General features: G+C 39.1%; 3 protein-coding genes across 5 annotated transcripts in view; 2 read left to right on the plus strand and 1 right to left on the minus strand.

The window, feature by feature from the left end:
* LOC144043079 (uncharacterized) overlaps positions 1-1,932 on the plus strand; it is an 80,223-nt gene extending 78,291 nt beyond the window's left edge. Inside the window, exon 26 of the mRNA XM_077556320.1 lies at positions 859-1,932. The gene's annotated coding sequence lies outside the window, so the exon portion shown is untranslated. The remainder of the gene's footprint in view (positions 1-858) is intronic.
* c8a (complement component 8, alpha polypeptide) lies at positions 740-5,529 on the minus strand. The gene is made up of 11 exons (XM_077558616.1): positions 5,349-5,529; positions 5,093-5,207; positions 4,596-4,743; positions 4,246-4,393; positions 3,590-3,779; positions 3,329-3,511; positions 2,131-2,371; positions 1,902-2,033; positions 1,529-1,686; positions 1,136-1,361; positions 740-1,003 (listed from the first exon to the last, which is right to left on the minus strand). Exons 1-11 carry the CDS (start codon positions 5,456-5,458, stop codon positions 852-854), a joined length of 1,803 nt encoding a protein of 600 aa, XP_077414742.1. The 5' UTR covers positions 5,459-5,529; the 3' UTR covers positions 740-851.
* Positions 5,530-6,075: 546 nt separating this feature from the next.
* LOC144043911 (uncharacterized) lies at positions 6,076-14,206 on the plus strand. Of its 3 annotated transcripts, none has more exons than XM_077558008.1 (19): positions 6,076-6,276; positions 6,635-7,559; positions 7,644-7,832; positions 7,971-8,493; positions 8,560-8,660; positions 9,502-9,530; positions 9,646-9,686; positions 9,777-9,821; positions 10,009-10,141; positions 10,374-10,533; positions 10,635-10,758; positions 10,836-10,867; positions 11,544-11,607; positions 12,210-12,244; positions 12,477-12,540; positions 13,182-13,280; positions 13,408-13,429; positions 13,621-13,654; positions 13,793-14,206. In XM_077558008.1, exons 1-19 carry the CDS (start codon positions 6,268-6,270, stop codon positions 13,864-13,866), a joined length of 2,703 nt encoding a protein of 900 aa, XP_077414134.1. In that variant the 5' UTR covers positions 6,076-6,267; the 3' UTR covers positions 13,867-14,206. The 3 variants fall into 3 exon arrangements, with proteins under 3 accessions (XP_077414134.1, XP_077414135.1, XP_077414136.1); XM_077558009.1 differs by having other exon boundaries at positions 13,416-13,429; XM_077558010.1 differs by lacking the exon at positions 13,408-13,429.
* The last annotated feature ends 666 nt before the right edge of the window (positions 14,207-14,872 follow it).

Raw genomic sequence — 14,872 nt, forward strand, 5'->3', positions numbered from 1 at the left:
CGTCTTACAAATGCAATTATGCCATCTAGTGGCAGAAAAATGACCTCAAATCAATATTTTACAGTATAGTACATCTTTTTAATTTTGACTCAATTTTATTAGTTTAACATTTTTTCCCCCCACTTTTATGTTCACAAGAGTATGAAAACTAAAAAATACTGTAAATTTTAACGGACATTTAGAACATATATAAAATTTGTGATGACTCATGAGTTAAATATTGAAGTCAGGTGATTAAAAAAATTGAATCGCCTGACACTTCATAGAGCTGAGGTCACGGTAGTATACTTGAGGGCGATTATATTAGTTTGGGTTTGAAGTACATCTTGTGTGACCCCCCATCCTGGAACTTTTCTGACACACCTCGTATCTTGCTTGTCCCAATGTGTTAATGCTCCTCTGTTGTTCAGCAATGCAGAATCGCACCAGAACAAGTCTAAGTCTGCATCAAGTTTGTACAAGCCCATAGCTATCTATAACTATGATTAGGACTGGACTGGCATAAAATAAAAAATCAACCCCAGCCTTGCCTACTGCCTACCATGTAGTTCTACCACTGATGATTATTGATGATGTTGTTTCAGTTTGCTATCTATATTTGAAATGGGGACGGAGCCAGGAGCGTACATAATAGGTTGCCAATGTGCCCCGAAAAACAGCATTCAATTGATTTTTTCTGTTTGGTATTTTTCAACATTTACATTCCTTTCTAGGTCAGTCACGATTCAGACAAGACAACTTCTTTCACAATAAAGTATATTTTGTTTGATTTGCAGAACTATCCATTTTATTCATTTAACTTTTACAGCGAGGACTTACAATTACACGACTACACTATTAAACATGTTACTTCAACAGGGCAGAGACTGAGAGGAGGAGCCTAGGCACGTAGCTCCGCCTCCATCAGGTGGCGGATTATTACAGGCCCTTGTTCGCTGTTTCCTCCCTGATGTACAAGCAGACCAAACTCCCCAGCAGGACCACGACCCATCGGTTCCAGTTCCTGTTAGCAGAATGCAACTATTCATCCAGTCAAAATGTCAACATTTTGATAGATCACAGTTAAGTCATTTTTTTACAAGAAAAACAACATTATAATAAAATCATGCAAACCACTGCTTTATTATTGTCTCACCAGGTCGTTGAGTGTCCTCGCAAGCCTCTCCTTGGTAGCCCAGCTTACAGATGCAGCTACAGGATGTGCCAATGAGCACAGGGATCCCATTGTGCCTGCAGGGGGCGCAACGACAAGAACTGAACTGCTGCAGATACTCATCCAGTCCCCTCTGGAGGTTGGCCACTCTGGCTCCAACTTGATCAGATGCTGTGCTGAGGCGCACAAGTTCATAGATTGGCATGATCTGGCTCAGTGGGGAGGAGAAAAAGCAGAGGAGAGAGAGAGAGAGAAATTTACCAGGTGGTTCATTACATTAAGTATAGTATTCTTATTTTGTTCTCTATGCATCCTGTGGTGCAATATGGCTCAGCGATAGCATTTTTCAACACACGCATATTTGGGGGCTCTCACCTCATATTCAATGACTGTCGGGTTGTATTTTAGGCTTGCCCCCCACTTGCGATAGGTGTCAGGATCCTTGATTGCTAACAAGCCACTGCTGGTGTCTGTGTTACCGCCCTTCACCAGCGTGATAACATCCTTTATCATAGCGGAACCACTGTCTGTGACTTTAGGTAAAAGTAAAATGGAAAAGTCTAGTTGTTTTTTTACAGTAACAAAGCTTTTTGAATTAAATGACACAAAGTTGTACGTAATATTTAGGTGTCACTAATGCACATTTTGAACTTCATTATTTTCATTACACAATATATTTATTTTTCTCTTGAATTCAATGTATATTTTATCCATCAACAGTCTCATTGCATTCCAATGCCTTACTCACCATGTAATAAAGGTCCACCTTTTTTACATAACTGGCCCCCCACCTTGAGATTTGCCTGTCCAAAGTTGCGGAATTCATACTTCAAGCCAATAGAGGCACCTATGCATGAACCAACCTCTTTCCATTGAAGTTCTGCAAAGGGATACATACTGATAAAAAGGTCCACATCAACATAGATATAATATGTAAAACTTTACTTAACAAGTATAAACAAGAAGGCCAACCCTACTTGATTCAGCCATGGATGTTTTGTTGACCACCAACACATATTCCAGTGTTCCGCCCATTGTTCCCTCAGTGACATAGTGGGTGCCAAATAAGTTGAAGAGGCGGGAATACATGCCAAAGTCATATTGCTCTGGGAGTTCCATCAGTGACAGGTGGAAATCCTCATGCAGCATCAGCCTATTACTTCTCATCTTGAAGTGAGCCGTTTCCACTTTGGACGAAAGCCTGATGAACCCAAGGTCCTGACAACACAAATGAATCATATGTGACATTTTAGGAGCCTGCTTAATGGAAACAAGGCTATATTTGACTTCACAATTAAAGCAAACATAAAACAAATATATTATAAAAAAAAAACGTATTCACACCTAAGGACAAGAGTCTTGAATTAATGTGGATGTTTTTGGAATGTGGGAGGAAGCGAAAATACTAAAATTAGCACAGGAAGGCCAGAAATTTCCAGACTCAGCACATGATGCTAAAGTTGTTTTTATGGTAAAATAAAATTACCTTCTACAATGGGATCGTTATTGAAATCAAACACAGTCATTTTGAAAGACTCGATATCCAAGTTGTTTTAATTGCAAAGCATTTTTCCAACAGGAAATAATAAAAATTGTATTAATTCTTTCCGGTCACCATTTGACAACTTTGATTAACTACACAAGCAATATTTTGAATAATATTTAAACATTCTTAATTATCATACAAGTGATGTTCACTGCTAAATAAAAAAAAAACTGTGTTTGAAAATGCTTGACACATGATGCCATATACTTTTGAACTTGAAGTTTTGATTGACTTTTGAGGCATATTTTTCCAGAAATGTTCATGTGACCTATAAATTTTACTACTTTTTGGGCAAGTTGACTTTTGAGATTCAACTACATATGGGACCAAAACGTCTTATTTATTTATTTATTTATTTATTTATTTATTTATTTTTTCCCAATAATATATATTTTTATTTCATTTTTATGTATTTAATTTTATTGTATTTTATTTCGGATTTTTACATTTTACTGACCTATGTCAAGTGTTGAATTTGGCTTTTTCCTGGCTTTTTTATTTTTTGCTTCCTGAAAATTGATGATTTTGGAGATGCAAGGTTTCCACCCGACGCCTGTGATATAATAATTCTGATTGTTTGTACTTGATGTTGTGCATGTTAACATGTAAAGCACTGGATATTACAGTACCTGGCTTTTATGTTGTGATATATTCCTTAGAAACTCGGACTCCGTACTTCCACTCAGTCCCACTTCTGCATAGTAAATGCCGACTGTGACGCCTGCATTGAAGGAACTCATAGTTTTCCTTGCCTTTAACAGGCTCGCCACGTTATTGTAATATTCCCCAGAGCCCTCTGATGTAGCCTCTGCCTGCAAAAGATAAACTTGCATTACCATGTATTAGCTCGGTCCATCGAGTAAGCTGCACACAACAACAAATAACGGTACCACAAAGCGGTAGGTATGGTAGTTGTAAGGTTTCCTGTAGTTTTTCTCATCTTCATTGTAGTGCAGATTTTCACAGAACGAGTCATAGGTGAACTTTCTCCATTCACCATTATACACATATTCACATTTTCCTCCAAAGTACTTTGGGTCCAGTACGTGATCCACAAATTCTCCAGTCAAGGCATTGTAGCTGAAACAATAGTGAAACACAAGCGTGTTCATTCTGAAAATAGCATGTTATTATTCATTTCTCTGTCATTATGGCCAGAACAAACAGTTGACTGTATGTATGTGTAAAGCAATGATCTATCATCTATGTACATGTCTCTAAACCTCTTCAGCCAATACGAGTGTCTGTTTGATTCATGCTTGCCAAGACCTGTGGAACACAACTGTTTTGGGAAATGACTGCACATTTAAAAAATCATTAAGTTGTGTACACTTCAGCGTTTTTCCAAAAGATTACCATCTTAATTTGACATAACTTGGCTATCGTCCGACTCCTAGTGCCGTAAACAAATTGTCGAAAACAAACAGAAGGATTGGCCTGAATTGTGTTTTTTTTTCTTTGCTTTTTTGTTGACGGTAAAAAAAATCATGGTTTGATAAGCATCTTACGTTCCTTGTTTCATTTACGTTATAATAAGAGTGTTTACCCCTGAGTGCCACGCTCAGTGCCAGGGATGGTGAGGAGGGTGGAACACTTGTCATTCCTCCGGTTGAAGACCTCACAACCATCTTCATCTGAAAAATCATCACAGTCTGCCTCTCCATTACAACGAAGGGACTGGCTGATACAGCGGCCTGCAGCATACAAACAAAGGCAATTTTGTTTCTTTTATCTTGCAATAAAGAAGAAATGTGTAGTGATTGGACATTAAAATAACACCCCCCTAACTATTAGACATGCTGGTTTATATACAGGAGAAGAATTGCAGGTCCGTCATTGCCATGGCAACCACAAATCCTCTTGTCGGACTACACCGTTGCTGTTGCTAGAACTTGCCTGTTTCTTTGCAGGTGAAACTCTCACCACAGTAATCTGGCACCAAACACTGCGTAGTTGCAGCTGGACATGCCAGCGTCTCCCACAGTGTCTCGAAGCACGGCGTCCCACTAAATTGTGATGCTTTCTCCAGATAGCGGAAACGGAACTGAGACAAATAAAGTCAAGGAGGAAGTAAACCTTCTTGAAAGTGAAACCTTCTTTGTGTTTACTTTTAAAATTATATATGTTATCAGTAGATCTGTCTGTCTACAAACTTTAAAAACAAAAACGATTCTCTTTCTAGGAGATTATCAGAGCACGACTTAATATTCCATTTGGACTTATTATACCATGCCAAGACTGACAATCAACTGCAGCTATAAGCAAACAAACAGAAAAGTTACAAATGATTCTATCAGTCTAAAGCATATTAACAGCAGCACAATCACAATATTGTATGACATTTGTCAATGACTGTATTATGCCATCAATTCAAAATAAATATTGTCCTGTACCTTTTGGTCTGCGCAAGAGTTACATGGTGTCCATGCTGACCAGAGCCCCAGTTTGCAGTTGACAGGTATTGGTCTGTTTACAGCTCTAACCCTCCTAGTAGTAGCAGCGCTGGTCCTGGAAGAAAAAACAAAACAAAAAAAACAAAACAAAAAAAACAAAACAAAAAAAACAAACAAAAAAAATCCATATCAATCCCATTTCCACTATCACATATGTGCTGACTTGATTAAATTCACATGCGAATGTGTGCAATACCTGTTATGTGCTGTTATCCATTGCCTCCTGTATGCATTCACATTAAAGTGGAAATTGATTGAAAGATGCAGCATGCACAAACATAGGAGTAAATTAATTACTCTCCCCATGCTGACAGCATTAGGCTAATGTTGAAGATTAAAATGGAACGTCACGGAGCAGCTGTTGTCATCCTGGGGGTCTTCCTACCAATGAAATCTTGACCAACCATGGTAAATTATTGATAAAGAGTCAACAAAACCTCTGACAACCAGTTGGGAAAGTTTAATCATCTCATATAGCAATACCCAATAGGAACATAGAGTTCCAAAATAAGATTAGATTTAGGTTTAAAGCAATTAACCATTTGACACATTTGACATTTGAATCATGTGATTGTGTTCAACATTATTTATTATAATGCTTTAAAAAAAAAACACACACACACAATAGGCCACATTATATATATATTTGCAGTGAAGTAGGTTTTGGATGTTTACCTCCCACAAAAAATATTTAGGTTTATTTGCTTGTTTGTGATGACATTTTGATCCACTCGATTGTTTTAATTAGTTATGGATAATTTATTATTTAAGTTTTTTCCCCCATTTTTAAATAAATTGAAAAATACATGGGCCTTAAAGGTGTATGTAGAAAACTTTGTTTGAGATCAACTTTTGTCAGTAAACTACTTGGAAAATATAAACGCTGAACGTTTCTTTCGACTCACTATCGTGAACGCGCACGCATACAGTGGCACAAATTACGCATGCGCATCACAGCGCCGGCACTTTCAAATTGTTTGTATTAGCATCGTCGATAGTTAACATTCATACTTCACCTGAAAGTAGTCCACAGACCCGAAACCCACAAAAGCCATCAACGTTCAGGCAGCATTTAAATGCGCAAACCCGAACAGTGATGAACAAAACGAGCTACAATGGAGGAGGTAAGGAAATACGTGTTTTGTCGGTTTAATGTGGCGTTATTTCATTGCTTGTGCTAGCCGAGGTGGCGTCCTTCATCGTGCTTCATTCGAATTGCAGTGTAGTGGTCAATCTTTTTTTGTTTCTGTACCAATATGAGCCACTAGCCACCACCATTTTAACACGACATAACTATGCCAAAATATCTGGCAGCCGCTGCAGTAGATTAGATTACAGGCACGTCACTCAAAATTGTCTTTATATTAATAATTCTGAACAGTCGAGTGTTTGTTCGTGAATGACCCCCCCTGGATCTTATTAATTTACATGTATTGTATTCAAAATGAATTAATTATTCTGTTTGTGTGCTTATTTATCCAGGAAAGTCAAATAAGCTTCAAAGCTTTGAGAGCCAAATTTCAAGAGGAAGCTCTTCTGGCTCAGTCCAAAATGACTCGGCCAGCTGTAGCAGAAAAACCCAAAAACCTTCTTCCTGCTGGAGGACACTGTAGTGCAGTGGTTAGCAGCATCAATATTGACACAGAAAACAAGACAACAATTACTTCCAGAGTTATCTTCAGAGATGAACTGCGAGCTTCTGGAGGAAAGCGGTCAACTTCAAAATCTCCGCAAATTTCCCCCTCTTCTCAGCCGTCTAGTGGAGACAGCACAAAAAGGCAGTCTTTCAAAGAACGATGCATGCCTCGGGTGCTTCCGGGCTTGTGTTCTAAAGAGCAGAAGATTGACCGATTTTCAAAAAAAGAGTTTGTCTTCTTTCAGCAAGAACAAGAGACAGCAAAAGAAGTCCCACAAATAAAACCGAAGAAGACAAATTTGCTGCTTGCTTTGAAGTCTTCTAGAGTGTCAAAGTTTAGCACAGACAGTGAAGAGGAACCTACATATGCTGAGCTGACCACCAGACCTTCTAGTGCTCCTAGCGAGCTGCCCTCTGTTGAAAAGCAGACTTTAGAAGATGGTGACCAATTAACCACAGAGCGCTGCCTCTCCAGTCCAGATGTCTCAGTCACTCCTCCGTTAGGAGAGATGAGCGTTGACTCTGACAATCACATCATTAGCACCTTGGAGAGGGCCAAGAAAAAGTTCTCTCGCCGACACATATTGATTTCCAGCAAATTCAAGAGTCTGCGTTCTCCTGACTACGCATCAGGCGAGACGACATTCCTTTTGCCGCCTAACATGGAAAATATGGAGCCTGATCTACCTCCACTTCCACCTCCACCTGTTGGTCTCCCACATCTTGCTTGTATCTCTGCCCGACCTTTCTCCAAAGCGAACTCTGCTCGAAGTGCGTTGCAAACTTTAAATGTATGCATTAACCTACTTGAAAATGTGTATAATGTATTTCAATGGGTTTTATTTTCCCTCAAAGAATCTTCATTGATGAAGCAGTGTCGCCCAGATAAAGCTGAACGTCCTTCTGTCACTGCTGACCGTCCTTCCCATTCGGCATCCCAGAAGAATCCTCTGCCTGACTTGAGGTCACTGGGGCCAAAGCCATTAAAGCCTCCTAGACCACCATTAGTAGCACTCAGACAGTCCCAAAAACTTCCAGTTAGTGGTGTGTTAACTTTTTTTTTTTCTTTTTTTTCTCCATCCTTTATTTTGTCTGGACATCCCCGTATGTTTTTTGTACTGCTATTTGGATTTTGCATATTTGTGGTGAGAGTGGACATCTGTTTTTTATTTCTCTTTGCAGAGGTGTTAAAAGACCAAAAGCCAGCTAAAGGTCCAGAGTCAGAAAAACCCATCTCCAGTGCTGTCCTGGATGCTCCTGTGTTTCCAGACTTTGAGAATCCAGAGATGGAGCCCACAGAGAGCGAAGCTGTCAACATTGCTGCTTTAGACCTAGAAGTTCTAGATTTGGGAGGCCTTAGCTCTCCACCTTCTGTGCCAACTGACTATGGAGTCCCTGAATCCAAGGCTTCACAATCTGACACGTGTACTTCCGCGGGGCCCAATGAAAGCTCTGTTGTCCAGCAGCTGAAACTTGGCAGTCTGAACGGAATGCCTCCTCATCCAGCCGGCTTCCCTGAACCATCAAATCTGACAGAGTCCATCACACATGACCAAAGGAGCCAGGACGTGATCGTTCCTCCTCCTCCAACCTCTCATACTGACGAGACTGAACTGCCAGCTGCTGAGTCCCACTCTGCCCGAGATGAAAGCGAGCTCAGTCTCCATGCAGCACCAACTAATGATGAGACTCGTGCACATACGAGGTGAGAATCAATAAGAATCTGACTTTTTATATTTATTTTTATGGTTATACAATTGGTTTGTTTCAGTGACCAACACTATGGGTGTGACAATGTATATGAAGATGTGGAAACCATCAACAAGTTCTTCCTGTGCCAGAATTCACGCAAGCAGAAAGGCAATCTGAAGAGTAAGGATATTTTCCTTTCTTAACAATAGTATGTTGAATAATGCACCGCCTCTAGTCTGTCTTGTGGAATATGAGTCAAATAGTAATGTCCACCTATTTTCATCCATCTCATGCGGTGGCCATTTTGCCACTTGCTGTTGACTGAAAGTGACGTCATAGTTACTCAGGGTTTAGGTAACAACCAATCAACAGCTTGGCTTCAGAAAAAAGGTGAGCCGTGATTGGTCATTACCTGAGCCCTGAGCAACAATGATGGCGCTCTAAATCGACAGTATTTGGCAAAATGGCCACCACTAAGTTGGATAAAAAGTGGGTGGGTTTTCCTATTTGAAAAAGACAGTACGTATATTTTTTAAATTTTTAAATATTAATTTGAAAAACCCACTATTAATTACAATATTATATTTAAAAAAAAATTAATAATCGTAGGTCTAGTAATGGCTAATTAGATTGCATAGGTCACGCCGCGCTTTGCAGGAGGCTGACATGTTTCACTGCCATCTTTCTGCTAGGATACCCGAAGGACTTGGTGAACGTAGTAATTCGTGGTAAGCTTGCAAAAGTAGTCTCTCAAGTAGCACCGTAATGCGCGTGCTTCAAAATGAACACGCGTCAAACTTAGGTTGTTGCATTCTATTAGTTTACCACTAGATAGCACTATATTCTACACACTCTCACTAACACATATTCCACAAACGCAATATTAATCAGAATACTGTGTTTAGACTAGTGGGGCTGCATGGAATACATTGTAACGATCTATTTTATTTTTTTACTTCCCCTTTAATATTTTTTTCCCCTAAATAAAGCTCACAGAACTAAATGTAACTTTTTCTTTTAGATCCATATGCTGCCAACAACCTTGCTGCGGTAAATAATTTTAAATCTGATTAATTGTATGTAGTTGAAATTAACCTTTCTTCACGTTACTTAAGCTACCTGTGCTAGTCAATAACATTTATATTAATATTTTGTTTTCTTCAAGAAAGAGGAGGTGTCTCTTAACGTTTGGCCACGGAATCCATGGTATGGGCCGTTTACTTATAAATGACATTGATTTATTTTTTCCAAATGGAGGACCACCTTTGATTTTTTTTTTCTGTGGTGATCAAACAGGGGCAGCATATCAGGAGAACATTCATCCCATAATCAAGTCCACGGGTATGATGCATATCACTCACTCACGCTTTCATTGAAATAAGATTTTGTACTGCAAACTACTTCCATTTGCTTTCATGTCAGTCTTACTGGCATATGGTTCTCTTCATGCTCAACCAATCGTACTTGTAACTCTTGATGGAAAACAAGACTTTCTTGCCGCTAAACAGTCAGTCAATTTTGTTTTCAGTAAGGAACGCCAGAGCCCCAACACAGCTGACTATAAGGAAATGAAGAAGAGAGAGAAGCAGCGACTGGAAAAAGAGAAAAAGGAGCAGAAAGAGAGAGAGAAGAAAGAAAATGAAATGAAAAAGAAGTTTAAAGTAGGTTTGGACAGTGCTTTATGTAGTATTTTGAAACACTTTTACATACTTTGGTCCGCCATCGTTCCTCATAGCATTGCTATGTACAGTATTTATTGAAGTGCACCCCGCAATTATTTGGAACCTGTAATCTGTTTGAGTGAAGATCACTAAATTTTTCAAAAATGTATTTACCGATTAGGAAAAAGATGTGTTGAATGTCGAAACTAAAGGCTGCGATTTGTCTCTCCAGGTGACGGGCGACGAGGAGCCCATGTACCACGCCAAGGTGATGGTGGCGAGTAAAGTCCGCAAGAATGACTTACCTGTTCAAAGCGGCGACACGGTCAGCATAATTCGGACCACCAACTGCCCCAAAGGCAAATGGTTGGCGCGGGATGCAAACCACAAATGTGAGTTGAAACGTACACAAAATGTCAGAAAGGGGAGGAAAAAACACGTTTTTTTTTCTGTTGAGCTTTTCAGTGGCTGTCCTCTCTTCTGGCTTTCACAGATGGTTACATCTCAGTGATGAATGTGGAGCTTAATATCAAGGAGATGCTGGAACTTGGTAAAAAGGCTCAAGCAGCTGGACGGAGTGGTAACCTGGATGGGGACACCATCAGCATTGGCAGCAGGTGCACCACACTCAAGCATCAGTGCACATCATGAGCTGACATTTGTAACAGTTTTGTTTGTTTGTTTTTTCCCCCAGATCTTCAAGCCACCTTGTAGTGACCAGCAGTTGTGAGTATCACAAACATATGCTGGCCGCAACAAATATGTATGTCTAAGGTTTATGCTGCAGCTGCCCTAAAAGAACCGTGAAGGTCATTACCAATATATGAAGCGGATACATTACCAAACTCGGATTGGTCGCCTCCCACTCATCACATCGTAGGACCAAAAAATGTTTCTGAAACTTAATCTGTGCTTTCAGCAGCACTTATGAAATGATAGTTTTTCAATATTGTCCATTATTTGCAGTAATGTTGTCCACAGCTGCAAACCAAAATACATTTTTTGTTACCTCTGAGAGTGCCAATCCAAACTGAGCATTGTTTTTCCAAAGCAGATTTTTTTGTTGCAGCATGTTTCCAGTTTGTTTCATTCCGAACAAATATTTATTTTCTTCATGTTTTTTGCATTTAAAGTGTCTTGTGAATGAATATGGACTCATTGAGTGACAAAAGACAGTTAGAAGCTTGGAAGAGGTTACCGGTACCTTAAAAGCCCCAAGTGACTTGACCTAAATACTTTAATATTCCAAAGAAGTTGTCCTATAACCAAGAACCGGATTTTATGATCCTGAAGGAATTTAATATACTGTAAGCATTGGACTGGAGGTTTTGATTAATACCTTGTCAAACCTCAGTTGTCAACAAAACACACTGCTTAATCAAAGCCGTTTGTTTTCCCTCAGTCACAGACGACAGTGAGGAGTGGGCCTGTGAAGATGAGACGCCCTCAACCTGCTACGCTAGCCAGTAAGGGGATAATCTCACATTTCTTATTTATTTTAGGACAAACTGACCGCCACAACCCACTTGCACGTACTGTATCCATCATACAGTATGTAGTCCTGAGTATGCTACCTTTTCATTTATACGACAGACTAGAAGGTTTTCCTTCTCTTCCCTCTTGATTATAGGTAAACTGGATGAAGATTTGTTTCCCAGCCTTTATTGGGCCAAAGCACCCATTTTACAACACGGCACTGAACAAGAATTTCACAAAATGTGAAGACTGAAATGATAATCTCAACTCCATTTACTCCATAATGGACTTGTTCTTGGCCTGTTTAATGGAACACAAAGCTGATATACGTACTCTCATGAAGCCATGACTCTTTCTGTTGTACGAATGGTAACAACTGGATTGACATATTTACTGTACCTTGGCCATTTTATGGAAGATCTTCTATTGATCTGCCTGTCACTGTACATACGGTAATTTTGATACATGTGAAATTTGATTATTTTACTATGACACCTCTAATAATCTCGCATAGCACCCTAGTTGTAAAACAAGTCAAATTGCATATTTCACTCTGTAAGTATGTTGGTTTTTTTTTTCTACATCCTTGTAGCGTTCCCCATCCAGCCACCTCAATGCCTAAAACATGTGAGTACATCCGAGACATGCTTCTTTTGAAGTTTAACACACAACATCAAGTGTTTCCCCTCAAGTCATCTTTCAAAAGGCAATGTGAGCTCTGCTTGTGGTCGATGTCTGCAGTGATGCGCGGAAATTGTTGTCATGCATCCGGATGTCCTTTTTTCTCCCTCTATCTTTTCTCTGTCTTAATGTCATTAACCCCATCCTGCCCTTCACCTTCTGCCCCTTCACTTGACAGCATGTGACCTTGCTAACAACCAGCACGCATTGAGTGATGCCAACCTTGAGGATCTGCACATTCAGTAAGTCGAAAGTGTATGATATCAATGCAGACAATAGGTAAAAGATCTGTCTCTGCTTGGCTTGAATTAAATGGCTTTCCGCGTAGTAAAACGATCCATATGAAATTGGGTAAACTAAAAAGTCAAGTCAGAATTCTCATTGAGGATTGTGTAGTGTAACACGGATGGTGTAACCTTAGAGTCAAATTTCCTTTGAGTTTGGACAAATTCCTAGTTAGGCCAAAACTTAATCAAGAAATACCAAAGTCTATAAAATTGTGTAATTTCCTTCATATTTTAAGTATATACAGGAAATAGTGTGTATGTAGTGCAGTCACATTTGAAGCAGTCAGTTGAGCGTCAACATATGCATAGTTCCGTTCTGGCCAAATTTAGCTAGTAAAATTTCTACCTTAAGTAAACCATGCATCAATTTAAAACAAGTCAAATCTGAACCGTAGCTCAACCATCATCTCATAACAGATTGTTTTTTATGTTGGTACCGCTCTACTCTGAGGATGTGAATTACAATTTAGTGTAGATAACTTGACTTCATTATTGCGAGGTAATAATTTAGGCGTTCAGACTTGTTGATTTTGTACAGGTTGTTTTGTAGCTGTTTTAGTTTAATAATGTTTTTACCTTTCTTTCTTTTTTTTAAGGAAAAGACATGAAGCCCTGCAGAAGCTTGCCATCTTCTTTGAACACAGCAGAGATGAATTTGGTGATGTCCCTGAGAGTGGAGCGCCAACCCCTACCAAGTATGTTTATTAGATTTCTTATTTGTATTTTTTGGTGAAAATGACCAACATGCTTCTATATGTATATTTTAATGTGTCTTTATCAACAATGTTCTCCCCCTCCCCATTTTTCTTTCGATTCTTTCTGGTCCCAAGCGCTGACCCTCCAAGTAAGTATTTTCATGGCTCCAACGTTGTCACCACTGTTGTCAAACTCACGGATAGTAGAGATGCTTGAAGGGGGCTACAAAGCAATCACTTTGAAGGACATTCTCCAAGATTGTTTCAAGTCTTGCCTGTGGGGAACACACCATGTTTCACTGAATCTGTATGACATTTCAATCTGTTTTCTTTTATCCAGACTTCTTGTGTGCTGTTGAAGAGCCTCCTTATCCGTAAGTTTTGACCTAAAGCGAATGAAGCTATGCTGTTTGTTTTATTTTGATTTGGCATACTCAAGGTGTGGTTATATTATTGTCTCTGGTACATTGAATAGGACTCACTTAATAGTTTGTTGTTGTTGTGGATGATAGTGAACAAGAAGTGGACTTCTCAGAACTGGAACTCCTTCCTCCGCCACCTTTATACGCTGACACCGACTGAGTGAAACATCTGGTATCATTTGAAACGGTACACTTATGTATCTGGGGTGCATGCAAAACTGGGGGGGGGGGGGAGAAAGAAAAGCCATCCTGGCCAACTAAAATAAGTATTCTTAATGAAGCTTAAATTATTCTTACACTTAAGATTTACATGTGGGTGTTTTCACTTCGATGCATAGCACATCTGGATCACATTGTTTCTTTTGTGTGTTATTCAACACTGTTATGTTGTTGCACAATACAAAGCTCACATGCAGAAGATAAAGCATGTCTTTTCTCTTTTTTTTTAAAAAAATGTTTTTGTTCTGTCTCTGGGTTAAATTTAATAAATAGTGTAACACCCTCCTATGTAGTTCAACAATGACATCCCTGAGGCTCTTTAGTTGCTTTATTCCACTAGCGGGAACAAGATGAACATTTATTCAAGAGCTGCTATCAGCCACAACTCGCACACGGTCAGTACATGCAAAGACTCCTTACTTGAGACGACGTTCAAGCTTGATCTATAATGTCCCTTTGATCTCCAAAGACATCAGAGACACTCAAAATGTAGAGCAACAACTATTTACAAAGCGCTGCAAAGGATACTGCGAAGTGTGCAGCCTCACCATTGCTATAATAGATTACATAAAAAGTAGATGTATATATGCATATAACTTGCAGCCAAAACATTGAATTTGGCAAAAATCTACTCCAATCCTAGAGTATTAATTATCATGTATTCAGAAAATTAATGTTCAGTTTTGCTTGAGTCTTTTAGATGTGTTATTTAGCAAGTTTTTATTTATTTGTGTCTTCATTTATTTCATGGTTACTGTTGGCAGTGTTGTAAAGCTGCACGGCATTATATATAAAGCTGCTTCTAATATTGTTCTTACTCAGCTCAATTTAAACTCATTTAAAACGAAAACCTAGTTTTCGATGTGGAACACAGCTACAACTGCACTGCATTCAGAGTATATGTAACACATTAAATCTAGTGGTCAAATTATCAATCATAAGTTCAGTTCA

This window comes from Vanacampus margaritifer, chromosome 2, assembly GCF_051991255.1.
Source record: "Vanacampus margaritifer isolate UIUO_Vmar chromosome 2, RoL_Vmar_1.0, whole genome shotgun sequence".
Taxonomy (NCBI): domain Eukaryota; kingdom Metazoa; phylum Chordata; class Actinopteri; order Syngnathiformes; family Syngnathidae; genus Vanacampus; species Vanacampus margaritifer.

What these genes read in the sequence shown, in the direction of transcription:
- LOC144043911 (XM_077558008.1), top strand. An exon ending in TCAACCTGCTACGCTAGCCA is followed by an intron (nt 11,608 to 12,209) that starts GTAAGGGGATAA and finishes ACATCCTTGTAG; the next exon opens with CGTTCCCCATCCAGCCACCT. An exon ending in CTTGAGGATCTGCACATTCA is followed by an intron (nt 12,541 to 13,181) that starts GTAAGTCGAAAG and finishes CTTTTTTTTAAG; the next exon opens with GAAAAGACATGAAGCCCTGC.
- c8a (XM_077558616.1), bottom strand. Translation starts at nt 5,458, where the DNA reads ATGGGGAGAGTAATTAATTTACTCCTATGTTTGTGCATGCTGCATCTT. An exon ending in AACATCCATGGCTGAATCAA is followed by an intron (nt 2,034 to 2,130) that starts GTAGGGTTGGCC and finishes ATCCCTTTGCAG; the next exon opens with AACTTCAATGGAAAGAGGTT. An exon ending in CGAGGACACTCAACGACCTG is followed by an intron (nt 1,004 to 1,135) that starts GTGAGACAATAA and finishes TTCTGCTAACAG; the next exon opens with GAACTGGAACCGATGGGTCG.